Source organism: Camelus ferus, chromosome 2 (genome assembly GCF_009834535.1).
Source record: "Camelus ferus isolate YT-003-E chromosome 2, BCGSAC_Cfer_1.0, whole genome shotgun sequence".
In the NCBI taxonomy this organism is placed as follows: Eukaryota; Metazoa; Chordata; class Mammalia; order Artiodactyla; family Camelidae; genus Camelus; species Camelus ferus.
The window spans coordinates 4,879,340-4,904,921 of NC_045697.1; the positions used below are offsets into that span (position 1 = coordinate 4,879,340).

General features: G+C 48.6%; 1 protein-coding gene across 8 annotated transcripts in view; it reads left to right on the top strand.

The window, feature by feature from the left end:
* Positions 1-25,582, top strand: part of EVC2 (EvC ciliary complex subunit 2) — a 122,425-nt gene that overhangs the window by 87,436 nt on the left and 9,407 nt on the right. For all 8 annotated transcript variants that reach the window (XM_032493802.1, XM_032493801.1, XM_032493773.1 and 5 more), the window contains 3 exons: positions 9,993-10,220; positions 18,383-18,597; positions 21,257-21,344. In XM_032493802.1, the coding sequence (XP_032349693.1) occupies positions 9,993-10,220; positions 18,383-18,597; positions 21,257-21,344 (531 nt within the window). The remainder of the gene's footprint in view (positions 1-9,992; positions 10,221-18,382; positions 18,598-21,256; positions 21,345-25,582) is intronic.

Here is a 25,582-nt window from a genome sequence, read left to right on the forward strand (position 1 = left end):
CCTAAGGACTCTGCCCATACTCGGTGTGTTAAAGGGTCTTCTCATTCTAGGCAGTGGGAGCACAAGCTCTTCCCAGCTCTGTGTGAGCTCCAGAAATTTTTCTGCCTGTTATTTCTGGCTCTTTCCCTAGCCTGGCAGAGGTTTATTTTTTTTTTTTTTTTTTCAAGTATACACAGGACTCAAAGTCTTGAGGGCACCCTTGCAAATCTCTGGGTATCTCTCTGTGTGTGCAGCTCCCTCCTCTCTGGGACTCTGCCCCACAAATTCTAGACTCAGTGGCCTCCCAACTCTGCTTTAGTTTTCTGAGCCCACTGGGCCCGCTGCCCGCCCCCCGGGTTTCTCCGCACCCTGTCGTGGTCTAGGAACTGCCTCCGGGCTGCGAGCCGGGCGCTGTGGGGTCACCTTGTCCATCTCCTTCCTCTCAAGGACCCCATCCCTGTGCTGCCTGTTGTTTGGTGTCCGGAAACCAATGCATCATGTAATTTGTCTAGTTTTCTAGTTGTGGGAAAGTGAATCTGGTTAAAGGGTAAATTTGTTCCCTGTTCCTCTGCCATGGTTGGACGTAGCTTTTAACCTTTCCTTTTGTTACCGATTTTTAATTTTAACAGGCTCCTAAAAAAAAAAAACAAAAAAAAAACCCTTAGCCTTTTGTTACCGAGTTCTACGTTTATTCTGTTTCAGTTTGAGAACAAAGTACCTACGATGATGATGCTTTGAATTTGCTGAGGCTTCGCTTGTGGCTTTATTTGTCCTCAAAAAGGCTGCACGTTTCTGTTCGGTGCAGGAAAGGAAGCACTTAGGAGGCAGGGGAGACCCAGGTCTTGCGAAGCCTGGAAGGTTACTGTGAGCTGCTCGGAGCTTTTGAGGCAAAACTGAGAAGATCAGGCGCTTCGTAGACACTGCTCGGAGGGCCGCATTCATGAGTAGTTCTGGAAGGCGGTCTCTGTTGTCAGTCCTCCCCTCCTGACCGCTGCTCTCGTTGGCCCTGGGGTTTGGGGGCCGGGGCTCAGTCTGATCTGTTCTTTTCCTTCTGCTTGTAAGCGTGAGATGGAAGTTAAGGAGGCGGCCCCAGCCCCTGTCGAGAGCCAGATTGATTTCTGTGAACTGAGGGGCCCGCGGCCAGACGCCTCAGCTGGAATGAGGACCCAGGGTGGGCTTGCTAGGCAGTCAGAGGTCGCTCTCCACAGTGGCCGGCCAGGTCAGTGCCACCGCCCTCTCCTGGAGGGGAGCCAAGGAGGGCTGCGTGGAGGTGGGGGTCCAGTTGGTAAAGGGACATTCAAACGCCTACCTTGACATCTAGGAGACTCAAGAGCTTGGGTAGTTCGTCGGATCTGCAGGACTGGAAGGCTGCCACTCACAGTGGCCCCCGGCCAAGGGCTTACTTGCTCAATGCCTTGACCGGGACAGAGAAAGTGTCTTCTTCCTCCCGCCTTGATGGGGAAGCCAGTCCACAGAGCAGAGCAGGTGCGCAGCACAAACCGTGAGGCTCATTTTGCTTTCCAGCTATTAGAAATAGATCTGTCTGTCTCTCTACATTTATCTTCTATCTGTCTGTCTGTCTTTCTGTCACCTCTCCTTTTTATTTAACACTGAAACCTGAAGGTTTTCCGTATCGGTTCATCAGAGCTTCCTCACTGCTTTTCCAACAGCACAGCGTTTCACGGTGCATGCGAGCCTTCAGTGATTTAACCAGCCCTCAGTTAATGGACTTTTGGGTTCTTTTCGACCCCTCGCTATCCCGGGTGGTCCTGGAACCTCTGTGTGCGCCCCACGCCCCACCATGGGGAGGCAGGTAGAGCACCTCTTACTGCTTGCAGTTCACAGGTGCGAATGCCGGCACTCAGAAAGGCTGAGGCTTGTCCAGGACCCCGAGGCTCCCGAGTGGTAGGGCGTAAGGCACAGGTCTCTCGATGCCCGTCCCCGCATCCCATTGGCAGACTCTTGTTTGACGGCAAATGAGGGCAGTATTTCAGTTAACCGTGGGTGTGTTCTCTTGTTGTTTTTGCACAGAGTGTATCTAAACTTCGCATCAGTGCTCCTGAGGGACATTTAAATAGAGACGAACTTGACGTGACCGTGTCTTCTGCTCACCGGTACTTCTGGTGGTGTTGTCGTGATGTTGCCCTCCGTCTGGGCGGCACGTCGACCGCATGCCCACTCACCCATCCACTCTCCATCCACTGCTCCCAGGTCTCGCGATCTGCCGTGTTTGCACACCTCATAAGCAATCCTTCCCCAGGAGCAGATCCCCTGCACTGCGATCGACTGCGCGGCTTCTGTTGTGTTGCCTCGGCGGTTAGGCAGGGGCGGGTGGCACTTCTGTCAGAAACAGCCCACCCCTGTCATTTCAGAAGAGACTAGAGTTTAAGGATGCAAATCATGGGCTCATTTTCAGGTGACCTGACAAGAGAGAAAGCTGATGGTACAAATCCTTATAAAGATTAGGGAAGAAGGTACATGGACAGGGAGAGCATTTTAGGAACAGGTGGGAAAATCCGTCCATCCACCTACAAAGACTGGGAAAGCCTCCGGATGGTCCTCTTCCTGTCTGCTCGCGCCCCGGTTTCATCTCTCAAGGCCGACCTGTCAAGGCCATCTCCCTGAAGCCTCGTTCGAAGGGAAGTTTCACAGCTTCCTAAAACCACAGGCCTGAACAACTCAGTAACCATCTTGTTAGTTTTCTACTCTTTCAAATCTTTTTCTACATTGTGGATTTTTTAAAATTACAAATGAAGAAATTTTTAAAGGAAGAAACAAATCTCCCCATATTGTAAACTGTTACTTTTATCTCTCTCCTGATCCCAAAGGCAACTCTATTTAACTGATGATAATAATCATAATAAAAATAATAGTGGTAATAGCATGATGCCACTATTTATTGGGGGCTCATTAGATACCAGATGCTATGCTACACGTTGTCTCCTGTCATTTTATTGTTTGCTTTTCTCACACAAAACTGAGACTCAGAGAGCTTAAGACACTTCTCTAGGTCACACAGCTGATGCAGGAGAACAGATGTGGGGCGTGAGAAGGGCCGTGTCCCAGGCTTCGGCTGAGCCCCTGGAACGTGTCCCGCCAAGTGTGGGTCCTTGGCTTCGCACAGGGAAGAATTAAAGAGTGAGCCACAGTTGAGTGAAGGTAGATTTATTCAGAGAGATAACATTGAAAGGCAAGAGAAAGGCCACGAGGTGTGGGGGTTGGGTGCTCAGATTTAAAGTAGGTACACACTCCATAGACAGAGTGTGGGCCATCTCTGAAGAGAGAGAGAGGGGGCGGCCACGAGGCATCGTGTTGCTGGTTTTTACGGGCCTGGTGGCTTTATATGCTAATAAGTGGAAGGACCAGTCTAAGAGGAAGGGGCTGGGATTCCCAGGAAGTTGGCCATTTCCCACCCTTTGACCGCCTGTGGCCAGCCCTGGGACTCCCATGGCGCCTGTGGGCGTGTTATTCACCATGTTAATATATTGGGCGTAGAATGAAGCTCAAGATCTGCTAAAAGTTAAATCTCCCGTCATCCTGAGCCTCAAGGCCTCCTGGGGGCTGAATCTCCCACCATTTTGATGTTAATTGCTGTGGCCTTCCTTGAATGGCTGTGCCCTGCCCCCTTCCCTCCCGGCTCACAGCTAGTTAAATGGTAAACGTGTAGATGAGAGATAACAGATCTCCATAAACAAAACAGACAAAACTATGCTGACTCTTAATTTGTTTGAGATTTTTGCACTTTGATTAAATAGATGATGGGGTGGGTGGCAGTGTCTTTCCAGGCACAGAATTCAATTTTTCTATCTTAAATTTAAGCAATAATGACGTTTCTTTAGCAGGGTGCTATTTCATTCAGCAAATACTAACCCAGCACACCTTTACTGAGTCCACGCCCCTCCTGGTGCAGGATGGAGGAGAGGGTCTTAAATTTTGAACCCATCCGGCAAAGCTTGGTTTAAACTGACCTGCCTTTTGGGAGGGCCAGCCACGTGAATACAGCTGGCTGCTTATATTTAAAGAGCGTTTCATCAGCATCTCCTTCCAGCGTTTGGACGAGCTATTCCTGATGTGACTCCTCTCTGCTCATGGGTGACATCCTGGCCTCTCTTCCTTCCTTGCCCACTTCTCCCCAGGGAGGGGGGTATCTGACTGGTGGGGGTAAAGAAGGAACTGGGCGTGCTCAGTGCGGCTCCCGCCTCTCTTTGGAAGCCAGCCTGCCTGCAGGAGGCCCCATTCTCTGCCCAGGATGTGGTGAACCTGCGGGAGGCCTGCTGTTTGGGGAGATGTCTGTTCATTTGCAGACACATCTGAGCCACATGCTCCAACCTAGTTTTCATCGATATTAAAGCTGACGTTTGCCATCTGTCTGGCTCACCCACATATCCAGTTGTATTTGCTTCTAAACTTACACAAAGAGGAGAGGTCTGACGTCTTGAACTTGGAATCCCAGTAACTCTTTGCTGGTGGTCAGGTTGATTTTATGTTTAAAGGACATCATGTTGCAAGTAAGAAACTAGGCCTTCGAAAGGCACAGTCTGTCAGGGAAACTAGCAAGGAAGTTGAACTTCACGTTTAAAATAAGAGTATTTAGCGGCATATTATTTTGCAAACGAATTTTTATTACTTTAGGTAGCTTGAATATTTAACTAAGCCTGTCATTAATACCTCATAGAAATTCAAAGCTGTATCTTCTCCCGGGAGTTCTTTTAGACAAGGACGAAAGCCCTCCTTTGCCTCACGTTCTTATGGTGCGAGAACTAACAAACTAAGCTGCCGAAGGAGAAAGCGATGTTGGAGAGTCTTTTCTTCACTTCACTGTCGGGGTTGTTGTTGCTGCACCTACAAAAGGCTTCACACTTACCCGCATTTTAGGAAGGACGTTGCAGAAATGAAAGGAGCTGTCCCTCATGGCCACCTCCCCCTGCCCTGCACCTCTGCAGGGGACTAGGCTTTACGGGAAGTTTGAGCCACTGCCTGTCCAGGGGTGGGGAAGATAGTGACCACGTGGAGGTAACGTGAAAATCTGAGCTCGTGGCAGGTGTGTCATGAAGGGACTTTGCTTCCATTTCTCGTTCACCTGCCCAGCACACATGATTTCCTCTTAGGATCTTTAATAGACGTGCCGTAGCCCTTTCTGCGCCCTCCAGAGCAGGCTGCCTACTTTCACTTGGCAGCGAGGACCTCTGTGATGTGGTTTCTGTCTGACCTCCATGGCCTTGCCTTCCACTCTTCAGCTTTGGTCTAATTCACTCTCTCACTAACCCTATAGGGACCCCATGCCCTCCTGCCCCAGTGCCTTTGGTTGTGCTGTTCCCTCTGCCTGAACCCCTGGATCCTTCAATACTCAGTTCAAATGCCAATGTCTTCACAACCGTCCCTTACGCCTCTCCCTGCTCCATCCTATAAAATATCATAGCACTATATATGGACCTCCTTATGGCACTGACCATACTCTACCTTTAATAATGAAATTAATACCAACAATAACTGCACTTAGCCATTATTCAGCACTCCAGTGTGGTGGGCACTGGCATAGGCAATTAAAAGAGGTAGATTATTAAGTAATCAAAATAACCCTACTGGGAACTTTTCTTTTGCTTCTGGCCAAGATGGAATTAAAGGGTCAAATTACCCCCTCACATAAAACAAAACAAAGAAAAAAACCAAAAAACAATGAACAAAGTGTATAAAACAATGGTTTTTAAAATATTGGACAACAGTGAAAAGTCCCCTGAGAAACAGGAACCGAATGACATGAGCCTGTGAGTGTCCAGGCCTGAGAAAGTAACAGGCTGTCCTGGCCGTGTCCCAGCGCTGCCAGAGGGTGGGTTCTTGTCGCCTGCGGGGAGGAATTCAAGAGCGAGGCCTCGTGAAGGGACAGTAAGGTTATTCAGGGAGATGCACACTCTATTGACAGAGTGCGGGCCGCCTCGGAAGGCCCTAGAGAGCCACGGCGAGGTGTGCGGTCAGTTCCTATGGGCTTGGTCATTTCATATGCTGATGAGTAGGAGGGTTATTCCAGCTACTCTGGGGAAGGGGCAGGGATGTCCAGGAACTGGGCTTCGCCCACTTTTTGGTCTTTTATGATCATGGCAGCTGTGGGTGCACCGTGAGGCTCCAGGTGACCTGGAAGTCAAATCTTCTGCCGTCTTGGTTGTAACCAGTGCATCCTGTCCTCAGTTGCTGTGTCATTCCTTCAGAGGTTGTGCCCCGCCCCCCTCCCTCCTATCTCATCAGGGAAGGGGGCCAGGCAGAACCTGGCTGATGCCTCAGTGAAGAAGACAAAGCTTGGGACTCGGGGAAGGCAAGTTGCTAGATTTCACAGGACAGAGGACCGGAAAAGAAAGAACCGCACCGAGAGGCAACTCGAGCTATCCACTGGGTCCTCCGAGCTCTCAGCTGAGAACTGCTCTGCCCACATTTGGGAGATTACCCAAAGCCAGGAAAGGGACCACCCTGAGGTTTAGAGGGAAGAGTTCCCAGTACTCACACAGGGCTGGGAACAGTAAGGGTTCCCTCCACCCAGGCTAGAAACCCTCGTAATTCATGAAGCATCTGATACAGTCCTCAGAAAGGTCTTTCTTCATTAGCAGGAATTATTGGACCTAAACGTAACTCTGCTCTGGTCCTACCTAAAAAATTCTTTGAAACATGACCAGAAAAGATCAAACTTTTCAAGTCACTTACCTGCTTCCCAGAACAAAACTCAAGAATTTTCTGTACCATATAGACAGACAAAAATACCCATGACTGACAAGATAAAATTCATAATCCCTGGCACCCAGTTAAAAATTACCAGGAAGGCAACAAAGCAGGAAAATATGAAACCAACCCAGGAATGACACAATGTCAGAATTAGCAGAGAAGAGCATTAGAACAGCCATTATAAACTGTTTCATGTGTTCAAAACATGTTAAGTAGAGGTATGGTAGATAGAAAAGACCAACTCAGACTTACAGAGATGAAAACTATGAATTTTATATATATACACACACACAAACATGAGTGATGTAACATATATATTTCAAATAGGATTAACTGCAGAATAGAGAGTGCAGAAAAAAAAACAGTAGCTGTTGGCTTGAAGACATAGCAATATATATACTACCTAAAATGAAAACAAAAAAAATGCGCAGAGCATCAGTGTGCTGTGGGACAACTTCAGGTCACCTGTATACAGCGGAAACTGGATTTGAAGGAGAGAAAAGAGAAGACAGAAAAACATGAGAAGAAATGATGGCCGAAACATTTCCCGAATTTGATGAGAGCTATAAACCCACGATTCAAGAAGCTAAGCACATCCCAGACGTAGGCAACATGAAGAAAGTTACACCAAGATACATGGTGAGTAAGCGAGTAAGTGACCGAGCTGGAATTCACAACCCAGCGTCTGGCCCTGGAGCCCATGCCCGGCAGCCTGGTGCCTACCTCCTTCCCCAGCCCTGAGCTCCTTCAGGATCAGACCCACGTCTGGTTCATCTTTGCCTCCTCTCTGCCCTCTCCCCATCCCCTGGGTGCATCACACACTCCTTTATATTAGACATGTTTGGTGCTCATTAAATTTTTTTTGGATTAATGAACAAAGGTGTAAGTATATTTTCTGTTTGCAAACTTACTGTGAAAAAATGACTGTGGGAAAAGGGAGTTTGCTGGAAGACTGTCAGCATCTGTAAAGCCCTTTAGAGGCAGCTTCCAAGCGTCCCCGTATAGAAGTCATCAGACACACTGTTGAGTCTCCTTCTCATCGGGCGTTGCCCAGTCTTGCAAGGACCTTGGAGCACCGGTATGAGCTGCGCAAACTTCTTCCTACAAGCTGAGTACGGCTGCGGGCCTTTGAAGAAAGCCCACCATGAAGGCACAGGCCAGTGATCTGCAGTTACCATGGAAACTAATCATTGACTGTCATCTGGATCTCCAAACTAGGGAAAGATCGGGGTCTAGTAGCATCCTTTTGAGAACAAGACTTCATGTTCCCTTTCAAGCCAGGAAGTGAACCTGTTTCTTCCAGAGGCGCTGTTTTCATGCTGTGATTCTGTGCATCGTTGTCTCTGAGCCCTGATGGGGGTGGGCTGTTCTGTGAACCAAATACGCCCACAGCGTGTCTTGGAAGAACTGGCCTCATTTGTAGTTCTTCCTCATTCTCCAAGGCTTGTGGCAAGCACCACCTCTCTGTGAAGCTTTTGAAGGTCCCCAGCAGAATTTTCTTCCCCAGCCAACGACACCCAAAGTGGGCTTTTTGCTTCTTTGGGGCTCTTTTTTGCTTCCTGCTGCGTCCAAGTTTTTCCTCCAAGACAGATCAGAGAGGTTAAGTCTGAGCTTTCCAAACTGGGACTTGCATCCCCCTGAAGTTCACACGATGGGCGCAGGGAAGTGGTGCAGCCGCGGGAGAGCTCGGGCCACCGCCTCCTGCCAGCCTGTGCTTCATGTCAGTATCTCTCCCTGTGTCAATGACACTAAAACCTCTGAATATAAACATGAATCTTAAAAGTAGGTTATGTGGCAGGACACAAAATTCCACAAACTTTTTTTTTTCAATTTTTAAAAATTGTGGTAAAAGATACATAACATGAAACGTCTCATCTTAACCTTTGTTAAGTGTCCAGTTCAGGGGCATTAAGTGCGTTCACATTGTGTGCAGCCATCAGCACCATCCACCTCCTGAACTTTTTCATCTTCCCAGCCTGAACCTCTGTCCATGTTAAACACGAACCCCCATTCCCTCCTCTCCCTGGTTGCCCCTGGCAACAACCTTCATACGTTCTGACTCTATGAATTTGACGATTCTAGGGAACTCATGTAGCGGTATCATATAGGATTTGTACTTTCATGACTGGTTGACTTCACTCTGCATAATGTCTTCCATGTTGTAGCATGTGCTTGAATTTCCTTCCTTTTAGGGCTGCATAATATTCCATTCTATAGACCATCTGTTGAGGGGCACTTGGGTTGCTTTGACTTTGGGCTCTTGTGAGTATAATCCCGCAAACCTTTAAACATAAAATGAAAGGCTTCAGTGAGATACTGTGTTTGTGTAAGCTATTCTGGGGGTGGTAGTTTAGCTCCCTATGCAAGGGAGAGGGGTATATGCTTACAGGAACCTGTTTTTAGGGTCTTAGGTGGTGACATCCGAGAAGTGTTAGACTACATCGTTCACGATAGCAAGTTTTCTAGAGAGAGCATTGGAGGTAGTGGAAACAGGGCTGGGAAATGCGTAGATGCCGGAATGAACTATTTAGTTGAGTGAATGAGTGGAGTGAATGGATTCACTCATCTAGAAGCTACGGGACCTTCAGGTGCTGCTCCCCTGGGAGGAGCTCTGTCCTGTCGGGGTAAGCAGTGTGGTACCAGCTGGGGGGAAGAGCGGGAAACAAAGGAAACAGGGAAGTGGGCAGCAAACCTGCAGGGTGAGGATGTTTCAGAGGCTATTTGGGAACCAGAGATCCAAAGGACAAATAGGAGACTTTCAGGAGGACGAGGATGCTGGGAGTTTCAACCACAGCAAAGAGCTCAGACAGTTGACGCAAAAAGCATGGTGCGTATGGCCATGAGCCATCAGGAGGAGCGAAGTCCCAGGCGTGGGGGTGGGGGGGGGTGGCAGGAGAACACACCAGACCCTTCCAGCTGTGCCCGAGCTGGGATCTGGGTGGGAGGGCCTCAGAGCCCGTGTTAGGAAGACTGGACTTTCATCCTTTAGGTTGGAGAGTTTCGACGGATTTTGCGCTGGAGAGCAGCACAGTTTGATTTACCTCTGAGAGGGATAAATGCGGAATGAACAGCTAGACTCCAAAAGCCTCGCAGAGCCTTTGTAAGCAGAGATGCCCTTGCGTCTTCAGTTACACACCGCGGATTTCGGTGCTGCTGCTTTGTAACTGAGACCGTCCTCAGCGTCCAAGTTCATAACCGGCTGACTGCCTGCGCGAGTACAAACACGGGGGCTGGTTGTAAGCTGTGCGCTCCCTCCTCCGCCTCCCTCCACTCACTGCTCTCTGATCTTGGCCGGCCCCTCCCAGGTCCGAGGAGAGTTGCTCCGGGAGAGAGTGCAGCAGCTGGAGGCCCAGGAGGGGCGCTTTGCCGAGTCCCTCGTCTCCCTGCAGTTCCAGAAGGCGGCCAGGATGGCCAAGACGCTGTGGGCCTACACCGCCCTCCTGACCCTCCAGGACCTGCTCCTGGAGGAGCTGAGCGAGTCGGAGACCCTGACCAAGGCGGCCTGCGCACAGATCCTGGAGTCGCACAGCCCGGTGAGTGCAGGACCCGGGAAGGAAGGGGACGGAGGCCACATCGCATCCCTGGGTGGTTCATGCTTCCATCTCTCCCACTGTCAGATGGGCGGTCAGCTGTCCTGTCTCCGCCGTAGGTCCCGGGGAGGGTTAGGTGAAGTAACTTACACGCGAGCCCGAGGCACTCCGCAGCCCGAGGAAGCTCATGTTTTGAATTTAAGCGTTTTAACATCTGAGAAACCCGGATGCATCTGACAGCCAGCAACAGTATTGTTTCTTTTATCGAGCTCTGAAAAATAGCCATCTAGCTTTCAAATAATGGCACCTTAGACGCAGTGAAGCAGCGGATTACTTTTTATTGTCATAATTCTAATTATTAGCTTTAGTCTCCATGCTGCATTTTTCCCAAGGCATTGAGAGGTATATTCATAAAACAGAAGCTATCGACATAACTGTTTTGAGGACCAATTTTTAGTCCTTTATGTGTAATTTTAGAATCTTATACATTATCATAGTTGCTTCTGTCGAGGAAAGGTAGCTCACGTTTGCTGAGTGCGGCGCGTGCGGCAGGCAGGCACTGGTGCACTGGGAAAGCGTGTACTCCCATTTCAGAGTGAATATTCTTTCCTTAATCATGCATCTTTAAGGTGACCCTTTAAGCATGATTAATTTAGCTTCAGTTTTATGCCGCTTGGCAGTTATGCTTTTTGTCATACATTATGACGATTAATCACTGAGCCATGCTGTCAAGTGGGTACTGTTCCCGTGCCCAGTTCTCAGGTGAAGAAATGAGGTTTGGGTGGCAGGTCAAGTTCTTTCTGAGATCTGCGTGGCTAATAAGAGACGGGAGCTAGAAATGCATCTGTTTCTGACTTCAGCCCGCCAGGTCACGTTCACGGGCTGTCCTGGTTGATCTTGCTAACGGGGGTTCCCACGTTTCCTTAGAGAAGTCATAAATGACGTTAGCCGCTGAGAAGTCCAAGGCTATTTTTCCAGTAAACGCTGTGCGCCCCGTGCTCGGACAACTGTTCTTAGGGATAGGAAGGAAGGGAGCTTTGTTGATATTCCAGCACAAACATCCAGATGCTGGATAAATAAAAATAAACAGGCTTTTTAGTGCTCTGTGAGTTTGCAAGAGAATGTGAAAATCCCCCAGGGCCAAGGGTAACCTGGAGAAACCTGAACTCACAGAGGGAGAGGAAAGCAAATTCAGGGGCTGAAATCCGAGGGGAAAGGGTGAAACCAAGAACCCAGGGACCTGGGGATTAATTTGAAGGCACAGGAGGGGGTGCTGTGGGATGTCCTGAGGAGACGGACCACCCAGTGAGGGAAGGAGGAGAAAGCCACCTGTGGTCAAAAGCCACCAGGATAAAAGCTGCCCGCGTCCAGCTCTGCTGGGGGCGCTCCCTTCTGTGAATTTGCCATCAAAGCCTCTCCTGACAGGAAGAAGGACTCCAAAAATACGTCAGCCCATTCAGTAAGGAAATCTCCAAAGTGATAAATTTAAATGTAAGTGGTTCCAGATTGAATGGCTGCCCCTGGTGCGTGGCTGAAGCTACCAGATACTGCCCAGAGAAAGATATTCTCCATCCGGGTGCTTCAGCATTTCCATAGATTAAGTTCAGCCAGATATGAGTTCTCAGTTAAAATTTAAAAGGTCACTGAACACAGGAAGAAGCCAGGCAAGATGACCTATGCACAGGAGAAACAACAACAACAAAAAAACCCCAACAGATTAAAATCTTCAAAGACTTTCGCCGTCTGAATTATCAGCACAGGATGTATAATGATAACTTAGGAAATTATTAAAGAAATTAAAGACAATGCCAGAATGATGTAACGATTTTATTCCTCCGGGGAGCAGAGTGATTCTAAACTTGCACAGATGTCATAAAAGACCCAAACTAACAAGAAAGAAAAACTGACAAAACAGCAGGGAGAAACCGACAGACCCGCCGTCGTAGCGGGGAATTTCCAGCACAGCTCGTTCTGTGGTTACTTGTTCATCATACGAAACACGAGCGAAAACACAGATGAACCGAATCACACATTTAACAACTTGGACTTAATGGACTTGTGCAGAATCTCACAGCCAACATTTAACAAACATACGTTCTTCTTCAGCACATTGGGACAGTTGAAAAGTAATTGATCGTGCAAAATCATGGTGACCGTCTTTTTGAAAAGGGGCAATTAAGTTTAAATCAGTTTTTTAAAAGATGAAAACATCCATACTTTGGAAGTTGTAGAATATACTTCTGAATAATTCATGGATCTGAGACATCATCACGGAAGTTTCAAAATTCAAAGAACGAAAAATAATGTAGATACAAACGTATCAAAACTTGCAGGATTCAGCTTAGGCAGTTTTTAGAGGGAAATTTTGCCCTTAAACTTATATGAGAAAAGAAGAAAAGCTCACAATTCAAATCATATAAGAAATTAGGGGAAAAACAACCACAAAGGAAGCTTTAGAAAGTAGAAGGCGGAAAGAGTGTAAACAAAACGCAAAGCCTCCTGCAGAGAGAGTCAAGACAGTGAGAAGTTGCATTTCTTGATAAAAGTCTAATAAAATATACAAATATCTGGCAAAGAGTGATCATTTAAAAGAGAAATAAGGGAGAAGGCTAAAAAATAACACAAGGCAGGTACAGTCGAGTTTTAAAAAATAAGAGAATTCTATGAACAATAGTTCTGTGTGGATGAATTTAAACACTGAAAATTTTTCGAAAAAAAATAGCTCGCCAAAACTGACTCAAGTCAAAAAAAAATCTGTGTCGTCCTGTTACGATGAAAGAAACTGATCCAGTAGTTCTGAAATCTTCCGATACACGTGTACAAATATTTAACTTCAATAGTTTTATAGGTGAGCTCCACCAAACTTTAAGGTAGCACATTTTTCCAATCTCATATGCAAATTATTTTTGAACTTTAAAAAAAATACGGACTAGTCCTCATTTCATGAAGCTCAGATAACTTTGACACCAAAAGCAGACACGAATAGTATGAGAAAGTGCAGAGTTCAGTCTTACTTATGAACATAGATGTACAAGTCGTAAATAAAATGTTATTAGCATAATCCAGCGATCTGTAAAAAAAAAAGTAATGCAGCACGGCCAGATAGAATTTTCCCCAGGAATATAAGGTTGGCTTAGCATTAAAACACCCATGTACAAAGTTAATCAGATTAACGGATTAAAGAAGCAGCTCCTATGATCACTTCGGTATACACAGAAAAATGTTTTATTGAATTCAGCACGCATCCAATATAAAACTCCTTAGCAGATAATAACAGGAGGAAATCCCGGCAGGGTATTTACCCAAAACCCACAGCAGATCTTACTGCCAGGTGACTGGTGTGGAGGTGAGTGCCTGCCCGGGATTACAGATGAAGGAGGTGAAGGCTTCAGAGGAGGGGCAGGTCCAACGTCAAGTATCAAACAAATTGGGAACAAAATAAGATGCTAGGAGCCTCTGGCCGTCAGTCCACAGTTCATCTCCTCCTCATAAGCGCTCTGAGAAACTCCTGGATGCAGCCCTAAAACACCCAGTTGTCCTTTTCACTTGAGACGACCTTCATTTCTATCAGAATTTCTGTTGCACGCTTACCTTTTCAGTTTCATCTTAAAGCCCTGCCGGGTAACGTCAGAGCTTGTTCATTCTCAAGTGTGTTTAGAATGAAAGAGTTAGTGCCCCAAATTGGAGGCAAGGATAATAAATCAGAGGATGCTGCATTACTGAGTCCCTGGGAAGGCGATGGGTATGTTGCCAGTTTTTCCGCTCGATTTGCATTTAGAGGGAAGACCAACCAACCTGTTGTTTTGCTCCCGGTGTTAGACTTTCATTCTGCGATTTGATCATTCTGTGAAAACCACTTTCCCAGTGGGAACGGGCTTTTAAGCTGCTACACGTTCAGGAGAATTTTAAAAAGCATGAAATGAAATGCTTTGGGAGAATGACTCCTAAGAAAGCGATACCAAGTTCCCCTCACCTGGTGAAAGATGTGGGCTCACTTCGTGAAACTGGACACATGCAGGACATAATGGAATTGCTGGGCCGAGTGGCGAGCACGGGCAAGTTTAAATCAGGTGGACTCACTCGTAACAGATAACGTGGCCCCAGACTAACTGTTCGCGCTGTATTTCCATCTCGGTTTAAACTGCTGCATATCCCTTTTTCCAAGCCCGACTGGCTTCTTCCCCTGTTCTCCCCTCTGCTAGTCTGCGAGGCAGCCCGTCTTCAGTTCTGCCTGACTTCTCTCCCTTCTGACGTCCGCTGCCCAGGTTCACTACCCTGACAAGCCTAAACCTGAAAAATAACACACAACTGAGCTCGCATCAGCTGAGCTCTCAGTAAGCCCAGGGCATCGAGTTAAGTTTGTACACCTTCCGTCTCCCCGCTGGTATTTTTATTTCCATTCTACAGATGAAGGACTTGAGGCTTAGGAAGCTTAACTCATTTCACAGGATCCCACAGCTGCAGAGCAGAGCCGACACCCCTGCCTGCAAAGCCCATCTCCTGCCCTAACGTCGGCTTCCACCTGCCTCCCTCTTTCCTGACTCGGGTCTCCCCCACCCTGTAGCCAGAGGAATCATTCTGGAGACTAAAAAGATCGTTGACAGCCCCATTCCCAACTCTGTGTTTTAACATCTCACCTCGGCCCCTGCCTCCCTCAGACCCTGCGTGTTAGCCCCCGGGCTGTCTTGCTGCTCCCTGAACCCTTAAGACACATTCAAGCCTCCGCTCCTTTGAAGGGCCTCTGCCTGGGATGCTTCTGCAGCACCTCCTGCAAACTCCTGTCCGAATTCTAAGACAAGCCAAAGGCCGCCTCTTCTGTGAAGCCGTCCGTGATTCCCTTGGGCAGAGTGGGTCTCTCCCAGCTCTGTGCTCAAAGGACCCTCCATTGCAGTTCCCTGAGATAGCAGATGACAGCTGTTGCCTGTCACTGTGACTGTGTTTGCACAGCGGTCTCCCACACTAGACTGTGAGTTTCTGGAGTCTAGGGGCCTTGTCTCTTTGCCCCACAGTCCCTTGTGCCCAGTAAAAGGCCTGAGACTGTCTGTCTGTCTGTTTGTCTTTCCGTCTCCGTCATCAGCATCGGCATCATCTAACCCATCTATTCATTCATTCGCCAGATGCCTACAGAGCACTTACCAGAGACAACAGAACCAAGAAATGGGCCCAGAGTCAGAGAAACCTGAACTCACTCCTCCCCGGGGCTCTTGCCCTGCTCTGGGACTTCCAAAGATTTATTAACACTCTCTGCGCCTCAGCTTCCTTATCTGTAATACGGGATATTAGCAAATTTTCTTACTCTGTGCTGTTTTGTGAAGATTAAGTAAATTAATTCATGCAAAGATGCCCTGAATCGAATCTAGCACCGTGTAGGCATTCAGTGCATGCTGACTGCCGTTATCATTACTAATAATAAGATGATAGTGACTACTGTTACGTCCTCGACAACCCAGCCTCCGAATCCCTGCTGGGGAGAAGGGTGAACAAGACAGTCCCAGAGTCGTGAATAGAGCAGACATGAAGGAAGACAGTTCTAGAACCAAGTCTTGGATCCCAGTGGTGCTAAGTGGCAGGAAGCTGCAGGGGTGCGGCCAGGACTTGGGGGACAGGACTGACCTTTGGGAGAACCTGCCACCTGCAGCTTACAACCTGCAGGAGACTTTCGTTCCCACCTGATTTCCTGTTCCTAACCAGGGTTCACCTGGTCTTGGAAAATGAATGTGACCCGCCAGCTCTCTGTGCTCTGCCTGTTTGGTGGACGCTGGCAGGTGAGGGTTTGAGCCTTCCCTCCCCGTGCGGTGGGCTGGGGCCGACATCTTGGTGGAGGTCTGGTCCCAGACCAGGCTCCGGGCACACAGACAGAACATGCTGCTGGAAACTCACTAGCGCTATTGGAAGCGCTTTGGTTATGTTTCCATGTGGAGCGCAGTGATGAGGAGGATGGTCGTAATCAGACACCTCAGCGTGCTGGAAGCCCGTGCTCAGAGCCCCAAGACTGCCGCAGCCCTGGGGGCGAAACCCACGCGCCACCCACACTATGACTTCATTCGCCCTCCAGCTGTTCTCTCCTGTCCTGGTTTTTTGAGCAGTGTCTCTGGGCCTTGGGGGAGCTTTGAGATGCTTCTGAGAATCTGAGGCCAGCTTTGCTCCTCTGCAGAAAGGCAGACTGTTTTGCACAAAATTTAGGAGGACCAAGGACCACCGTCTCCTGAGGATGCTTGGACAAAGCCTGTTGGGATTAAACCCCACCCTCACTCCAGCCCCACGCAGAACGCTGGCCAATCTGGTGGCTAACGGATTCAGCATCTCTGCATTTTATGAGGCCTGGGACCTTCCTGCCAGTTTCTCTTATGTACTCACCTAAGCGGGCAGCGGACAGGCTCTGGCAGCCAGATTCTCTGATCCTGGTGGGCTCGGAATGCACGTTTCTTCTCTTTGGCCAATGAGAGGCCGCATAGCCTGGGGGTGAAGGACACAAACCTGGAGCCCCCTGGCCTGGCCCCCTATTCTGGCTCTGCCACTCAAAGAATTGCATGACCTGCAAATGACTTTGTCTCTCCGCCTCAATTTCCCCATTTGTAACAGAGAAAGTAAATATGTATTCGGCACAGTTGGTATAAGGATTCAGTGAGTTGAATATATGCAGAGCCCTTAGAGTGGAGGCGGGCACGGTCTGAGTAGGCTCGGTGTTAGGTGTCATCCCCGGGCGCTGCTCCAGCACAGCCTTCATCGTGCGGGATGCGAGCTGACACCCCACGGATGACAGCGACAGGTGCAAGCTGCCAAGCGTGATGCTACGTGCTGCAGGTGGGGTGATGGAGACACAGCCTGCCCCCCTGAGAGGTCACACTCCTGCTGCTGTATCCAAGTGCTAGGGACTGCACGGCTTAAATGACAGACATTTCTGTTCTCACAGTTCTAGAGGCTGGGAAGTTCAAGATCAAAGTGCCGGCCAATTCTGTTTCTGGTGAAGAATCTCTTCCTGGCTTGCAGACGGCCACCTTCTCACTGTATCTTCACCTGACAGAGAGAGGGAGCTCTGGTCTCTTCCTCTTCGTAGAAGGGCACGAATCCCATCATGGGGTCCCACCCTCATGACTTTATCTAAACCTGAATACTCCCCAAAGCCCCCACCTCCAAACACCGTCCCACGGGGGATTAGGTGTTCAGCACGTGGATTGTGAGGGACCACAAACGTTCAGTCTGTAGCAGGCAAATACGAGCGGTGGTGAGTGGACAGTTGAGTCTGCATCTCCCAAGGGACCGAGGGACTCTGTGGTAAGCGCCTGATGGTTAGCTCTTTTGATTGTGATGTAAGTGCCTGGCATTCAGCTTTTAATTGCGGAGGCATCTATTTCAAAGACATCCATCTAAATAAACAGGTTGCCAACTAGACAGCCCCATAAAGCCAGTCTGCACCATCTGTGAAGTCCCTCCTTTTGGAAAGCTCTGGTTGACCTACTTACCTGACCGCTTGAGTGACCTTCTTTTCTCTCTCTGAACCTTAATTCCTCTTCTTACGATTTAAATTCAGCATTTCAAAGTGACCCAGTGAAACCCCAGACACCCGACCCTTGACTCCTAAAAAGGTAGAGCCCCAGGTCCGTGTTCTCTCTCTCTACTTGTGACCCTGCTGTGTGGCCTGGCTGTGCCATGCACCCTCCAGGACATGTGAGTAATAAACCTGGTTTTCTCAAGGTCCTTGATGGTTGTTGCTGGGGCAAGTCTTGCCATCATAAGGAGAACCACAAGGACCAGTCCAACCTCAATGGTGGCAGGTGGGGGAAATGTCTGTGGGGGCTGCCACAAGGAGTGTGGGCCCAGGTGAGCACCCCCTGGCATCTCCAGCCAGTAGCATCATGGTCCGTAGGCTGGGACCAGCACAAAACAGAGCCCTTTCCTGAGGAGTTTCTTCTAAAGCCAGCGCTTGAAAGAAGACTCAGAATTGGCCAGGCAAACAGGGAAGGGCTCTGCAGGCGGGGGCCCAGCACGTGCAAAGGCCCGGAGGTGTGAGGCCCTGGTGCAGCCTCATCGCAGTGTTTGGCACAGCTGGATGGCGGAGGCAGGCAGAGGAGGTCCTGCCGGGCTTCCAGTGCCGCGCTGAGCAGGGCGGATGTCATCCTGCCGCCCACCTGCCGTGTGCTCACCTCCTGTCCCTCTGTATGCAGGAGCTCCAGGAGCTGGAGAGGAAGCTGGAGGACCAGCTGGCACACCAGGAGGCAGCCCAGCTGCAGCGGGCCCTGGCCAGCCGGCAGCAGTGGGCGGGCGAGGGGCCCGGGCTTCTGCAGGAGCCGGAGGAGACGGACTCTGAAAGGCAGGTCTCCGCGGTCCTGCGGCGAGCCCTGAGCAGGGGTCAGAAGTTACTGGAGCACCACCAGCAGAGGTGAGCGAGGGCCCGATGGCACCGTGTGGTGTCGGTCCCTGTGGGCCTGGGGGCACCTGGCCTCTCAGACTCAGCGGGACAAGGCCCACCTGGGCTGTCGTGCTCCCATCTGGCTGTCATCCCAGCACCTGGGCATGAGCTGCCAACTTCATAGCATACTTCTTCCCTGACATCTTTCTATACTTGATTTTTTTAAATCTCTATTTGATATTGATTCCTTTTTAATATTTAACATTGAGGTTTTACAGAAGATTATATTTTTCAACTTTCTTATTTTGAAATCATTACAGACGCACAAGAAATTTAGCACAGAGGTTCCATGGGCCCGTCACCCAGCTTCCCCCAATGGCACCATCTTACATGGTCGCAGCACGTGAGGCAGACTGGGGATCAACACTGGGACCAGGCAGTGAATACAGGACTTACTCAGGCCTCACCATAAACATAATATTTTATATCCTGCTTTTGTAAATTATAAAACAGACAGAGCCTCAATCTTTGTTCTTGTTTTTGGCCTCCTTTTTCAATTAACAATAGATAATTAGCCTTTACATCATGGCATTAAGAGCTCTTGAAAACATAAATTTTCCCCTTTATAGAGCCTAAGTCTCTTTATTTTCGAGTTATGATTAACATACAAGATTATATTAGCTTCAGGTGTACACCATAGTGATTCAGTATTTTTATACACCATGAGGTGATCACTGAGGTAAGACCAGTTACCATCCATCACCATACAAAGTTGTCACAACATTACTGTGTTCCCTGTGTGTCCATTGCATCCCCCTAACTTCTTTGTTTTAGAGCTGGAAGTTTCTGTCTCTTAATCTTCTTCACCCATATGAACTATCCTTCCACCCCTTGTTTCCTCTGGCAACCACCAGTTGCTTCTTTGTATCCATGAGTCTGTTTCTATTTTGTTTGATTGTTTGTTTTGGTTTTTAGATTCCATATATAAGTCAAGTCATGCAGTATTTGTTTGTCCCTGACTTATTTCACTGAGCATAATACCCTCCAAGTCTATCCACGTTGCCCCAAATGTCAAGATTTCATTCTTTTTTACAGCTGAATAATATCCCATTATATCTACACCTACACCACGTCTTCTTTATCCGTTCATCTATGGATGGACACCTAATTGCTTCCACATCTTAGCTATTGTAAATAGTGCTGCAATGGATGTAGGGGGTCACACATCTTTTGGAAAACCTAATTTTTAACAGCTTCATAGTTTCCTACTGTGAATATAATATTGATGTGTAAAGGATAGGGTGCATGATTCCATTTTTGAAAACACACACAAATTAATCGGAAGAATATAGGCTAAACTGTAATAGATGTGATTTCTGGGAGGTGAGAATACAGGTGATTTTAACGTACTTAATGTAATGCTTTTCTGTGCAAAGACAGCATCAAAGTGCAGTTCTGTTTAACTGAAATAATTGTGTAAAGGACTGAATCTGTTTGATCAGAGCTCAGAGAAGCTGACTTTATTTAGACCCGATTGAGGATTTTAGGGTATTTTCTACCCTAGTATATTCCATACGTCATGGAGGAAATTGCTGATGATCAAGCTACTTACATGAAATGTACCTGCAGGGGGTTTGGAGTGTATTCACCAGCGAGAATGCAGGATGGATAGCCCGGGACGCCAACTTTAATCGGCCAGGTGATCGGCCGAAGACCCCCTGTGGGGGAGTCGGGAAACCGATGGAGACCTCATGTAACAAGGTGTCACCCGGCCCCTGTGCAGAGCCAGGTCCACCCCTGGGAGGTGGTTCTGGGCCCACTTCAACAAGGGCCCATGGTGGACAAAGCCCCGGATCTTGGTCTTCTTGAGCACAGGCATGGGAGCTAAAGTGGAGAGTTTAAAGTAGGATCACTGTTGGAGGGCAGAGGGGACGAAAGTGCCCACCGGACTGAGAAGGCATCTTGAGACCAAAAAACAAGGCGGGCAGCTCCACGTAACCGATGGCTCTGTTTATTACAGGGTAACTTACAGGGTGGGGTCAGGCAGATGGCAATCCGGAAGCACTCACAGCTGCCCCCAACGCCGCTGAGGAGCCCCTGGGACAGGTTGATAGTTAACCTAGAGTAGGTGCTTAGAAACAGGACGCACATTCCTAAGTCAAGACTTGTGAATGGGTCACCAGCCTCAGGGGCACTAAGACTACTCAGGGAAGGATTCGTCACTGGGGACTAACAGAGCACAGAGGCCAGCAGGTCCGAATGATTATCAAACAGTATCTATTAACTACAAAGCCCTTGATAACGGAGAAGTGATTCACAGCACCATCCTGGGCGGGTCAGCAAAGGAGCAGGAGAAACTGTGAGCACCCAAGATGGCCTCAGTCATGCTAACAGCCACACAGGTCACAGGTTGCCCTGCAAAGCCACAGGAAAGTCTCCCCACGGCTCCTACAGAGCTCCTCACTTCGAGGAGCACTGCGTCCTGTGGGCCCTGCCTCATCCATTATTTGCAAAGTAATCTGGGGAAGAAGAGGTAAAAGCTTCTTCTGGCTATAACTTTTGACGGATTTAAAAAATATTTATTGTAGATTAGATTTATGATCCTCTGTTATTTAAGTAGCTAGATGATCTGCTCATCGGGTCACTTTACAACAAAACTGGACTCATATAGACTCTGTTTTCACCCTAGTTTGAGAGAGGAGCAAGAGAGCAGTGTTGTGCTTGAAGACCTGCTGGAGAATATGGAGGCCGACACCTTTGTGACCCTGTACGGCCAGGTGAGACCACGTTAGCCACGCCCTGGCTCCACCCCTTGCCAGCACGTCACTTTACCTTTTTCTCAGAGTCCACATTTCCTCACCTGCCGGACGGGGATGAAAACACGAATCTTGGGAGCTGCCAAGCAGATGGGTGAAAACCCCGGCCCGGGGCCAGCACGTAGAGGACATTCGATCAGGGGTCACGGCAGCTGCAGTGACCACAATGATTATTGCCCTTTCTTTTCTGTGATGGACAGGCACCCAAACCTTCTTCCCAGTCTTAAGTAAGTTTAATACAGAGAAGGATCCCCCAGGAACAAAGTTGGTCACTGAAATCTGGGCCATGTAAAGGGGCCTATGAGATTGCACCCACCTTTCAACTTTTCTGTGTTGAGCCCGGAGGTTCTGGCTCATTCTTGGCCAGAGCTGCAGCAGCTCTCGCCTCCCTTCCCGAGGCCGAGCCCCAAGGCTGTGCTCACAGAGCCACATGCAGGACTACTTACCTACGTCTGCTACTAGCTGTGTTTTCTGTGCATCCTAAGGTGGGCTTCCTGGTCTCTGTGAATCCCAGCAAACGTGATTTGTGACAGTGGCTTATGCTAATCACAAGCCATCTGAAGGTGGATGTCACTGACCTTGCTTCAGTTCAATGACATCATCGTCACACTCTGTGATTCTTCCCAGCTTTCCTTCTTAGAGTTCCAGCCACCGTGTCTGTGTTCAGGTCAAGAAGGTATAAGTAGACAGTAACCCTGCTGTCTTTCCTTTCCAAGGAAGTACATGCCCTGAAGTCCCTGAAGTAAATTCTTCTCGTGTCCCGAGGAGCCCTGGCCCGTGGACCCCCTGCCGCTGGTCAGGGCCTGCAAGACCAACACGTCCTCCTCAGTCTCCAAAAAGAGGGCCAGCAGGGAGCAGGGATGGGGGCGCCTTCAGGTGTCCAGCCAAGCAGAATCGGCCAGGCTGTCCACAGGCACACACAGCTTGCCACTTGTATTAACTTCTAGCAGAAGTATCAGCAGAAGCTGCTGTAATAAATTACCACCCGAACACAAATATATTATCGTACGGCTCCGTAGGTCAGAAGTGTTACGTGGATTTTGCCAGACTAAAACCCAAGTGCTGGCAGGGTCGCACTCCTTCTAAGGCTCTGCGGAGAATCTGTTTCCTGCTCATTCAAGTAATTGGCAGAATTTGGTTCATTGTGGTTGTAGGACTAAGGTCCCCATCTCCTTGCTGGCTGTCAGCTGAGAGCTGTTCCCAGCTTCTAGAGGTGCTTGCATTTCTTGGCTCATGGCTCCCTTTCTTCATCTTCAAAGCCAACAAATTGCATCTCTCTGATGCTTCTTCCATTGTCATCACATCTCTCTCTGACCTACCACACTGGGAAACGTTCCCTGCTCTTGAGGACTCAAGTGATGATGAGGTTGGACACACTTAGATAATCTAGGGTAATCTCGGCTCAAGATCCTTACACTCAATCACCTCTACAGAAAGTCCCTTTGCCGTGGAAGACAACGTATTCACAGGTCCTGGGCATGGACAGCTTGGAGACCCTTATTCTGCCAATCACACCAAACAGGAAGCCAAGATCAATGCCAGAAGTGTGCAGGTCACTGGTGAACCTAATGTGGCTCTTTCCTCTTTGACATGAGAGCTGATCTGGGCTTTCTAGATACTGGCAGCAAGGGAGCGCCTACCCAGGACGGGACCCAGGAGAGTACTTGCCCCTCATCTCACCATCTGGCAGGTTCTCCCATAACCTCCTCACAAGCAGGTCACGCAGAGGGGAAATTATTGCTGCAGTTCACACTGAGGGGCCAGGTGGAGCTAGGATTGGAGCCACGTTCTTCCTCCCCCACATCTGCTACAGAATTACCTGAGCTCAAAACGGGATGGGGGAGGGAGCTGAAGTTTTCGGAACACCTGCTGTGCTCTGAGTGTCGTCCCAGCCCTTGTGTCTGTTATTCACTTACTCCTTGCAGAAAGCTGGGACCTGGGGACTATCTTTTCCATTTTAGGAACAGAGAAACCAAGGCGTGAGGGCACCAGGGCTCATCTCCGACCCTTGGAGCTCAGGATTCAGCCTGGAGTTGGTGACTACACAGGGTGTACTCTTCCTGCTCGGTTTCCCCGCCGAGCAGATAAGGCCCCTGGCCTGGGGCTCTGTGCGAACTGAGCCACCTCCCACCCTCACTTCGGTTACCCCTCTCTTTCTTCTTCATTACTAAGAGACTTGACAGATGGCCAAAGTGTCACACAGTGGAATTTCATCCAGGTTCATTTCTAGTTTGTTGGCTCTTTTAAACTGTGAACTCTGCTGAAGAATTGGTCCTATAAAGATTAGATGCTGCTGGCGTGGAAGCCCTGGACCGCAGGGGCCAGTCAGGGGGTGGCGACTCTTCTCACCGCCCTGTGCCTTTTATAGTCCCCCCAGCAAAGTCTAGTCAAATGTATTTCTTTCTTTCCAGGCCCTGTGTATTACTGAGGGTTTTCTAGAGAAGCAGAACCACAAGGACTTGGGTGGGGGGTTGGAGAAAGAGAAGGGGGAGGGGGTGAGAGAGAGAGAGGTTTATTTTAAGGAATTAGCTCATGTGATTATGGAGACTGGCAAGTCCAAGAGGCTGGCAGGGTAGACCAGCAGGCTGGAGACCTAGGGAAGAGCCAGTGTTGCAGTTTGAGTCCAAAGCCCCGCTACTGGCAGAATTCCCTCTGGCTCAGAGGTCAGTCTTTGTTCTATACAGGCCTTCACCTGATTAGATGAGGCCCACCCACAATGTGGCGGGCAATCTGCTTTAAGCCCACTAATTCAAATGTTAATCTCATCCAAGAGCTCCTTCACTGAAATATCCAGAATGTCTGTCCAACTGTCTTGGCTCAGTGACCCAGACAAGTTGACATATAAAATTAACCATCACCCTCTATGTGGATTAGTCCTGTATTTTGCCTGTTTCTTTTTTGTATCAGGCAAAAGAATAACCAGGGAAGCCCAGTCCTCCCTCCCTCTCTTCCTGCTCCTCCTAATCTTTCTCATTCCTCCTCCACCTTCTTCTCTCTCTCTCCTTCTCTGTCTCCTGATTTATTTCTTGATGATTACAGTGCCTTAGGGACAACATAGTTTGAATTACAAAATTTGCATGAAAGATACTTTCCACATTAGCATCCATGTCTTCATATTTATGCAACTTTGCCAGCTCCTTTTTTTGCATATTTATGACGATATCAAGATAACACTCTGAAAGCCTGCTCTGTGCTAGATACATCACACATCATCCTGGTTAATGCTCACTGTTGTTCTGGGGACCCTGGCGGTGGGGAGCGCCTCCCCCAGGCACTGCTGCACATCCATCAGCCTTTCTGTGATGGTGATGGTCCCAGCGGCAGCTGATATTAGCCCACTGATGACAAAAGACATGGAGGGGACCATGACTTGACAGATGAAGAAACTGAGGGTCAGAGAGGTGATGTGACTTAACCAAGGTCCCAGTCAGTGGTGGAGCTGATTTTAAATCAACTTTTCTTCCTTTAAATGCTCTGCTTCATGAATAAAATGGGCAGGGTGCTCATTTAAAAATGAGTGGTACTAACTCAGCAAACGAGAAGCTTCCCTGTGCTGAGTTAGGGAGAGGCTGGACCCCCTCTGTGCTCCTCCCTGAACTCACCTCCTTTATTCCCTCAAGGCTCCAGCATGACTGTGGCCACTTGTAGACAATAGAGTGGAATTCTTTTTTAACCACATAAGGTGTGACTTGGAGTCAGCTTAACTACAAAGACTCCGACATCCTCTGAAGAAGCTTTGTTCTTACGTAAATGTTTACTCTGTTCCTAGTAAGCGGCAAGGGCTACCCTAGGCACCGGGACTTGAGCAGCAAACAGAAAAGATGCAGTCCCCGCCCTCGGGAGCTGACATGCTAGTGGGAAGGGCAGGCAGTCAACAACACAGATACATAGACTGAGCAGTGTTTTATGGGGATTATGATCTCATTTTTATAGTTATGCCCCTCCGTCCATCAGTCCATCTGTCTGTCTATCTGTCCATCCATCCACCTACCATCTATCTGTCCATTCATCCATCCATCTATTTACATATATGCCTAGAAAGAGTCCTGGAATGTAGTGTGCCTAATTTTACTGATAATTATTTCTGGATAATGGCACTTGGAATAATTACTTTAACATTAATCTTTGTGCTTTTCTGCATTGTTTGGATTCCTTAAAATAAGTAGTATTTCCTAAAAATAAAGACAAGGATGAAATAT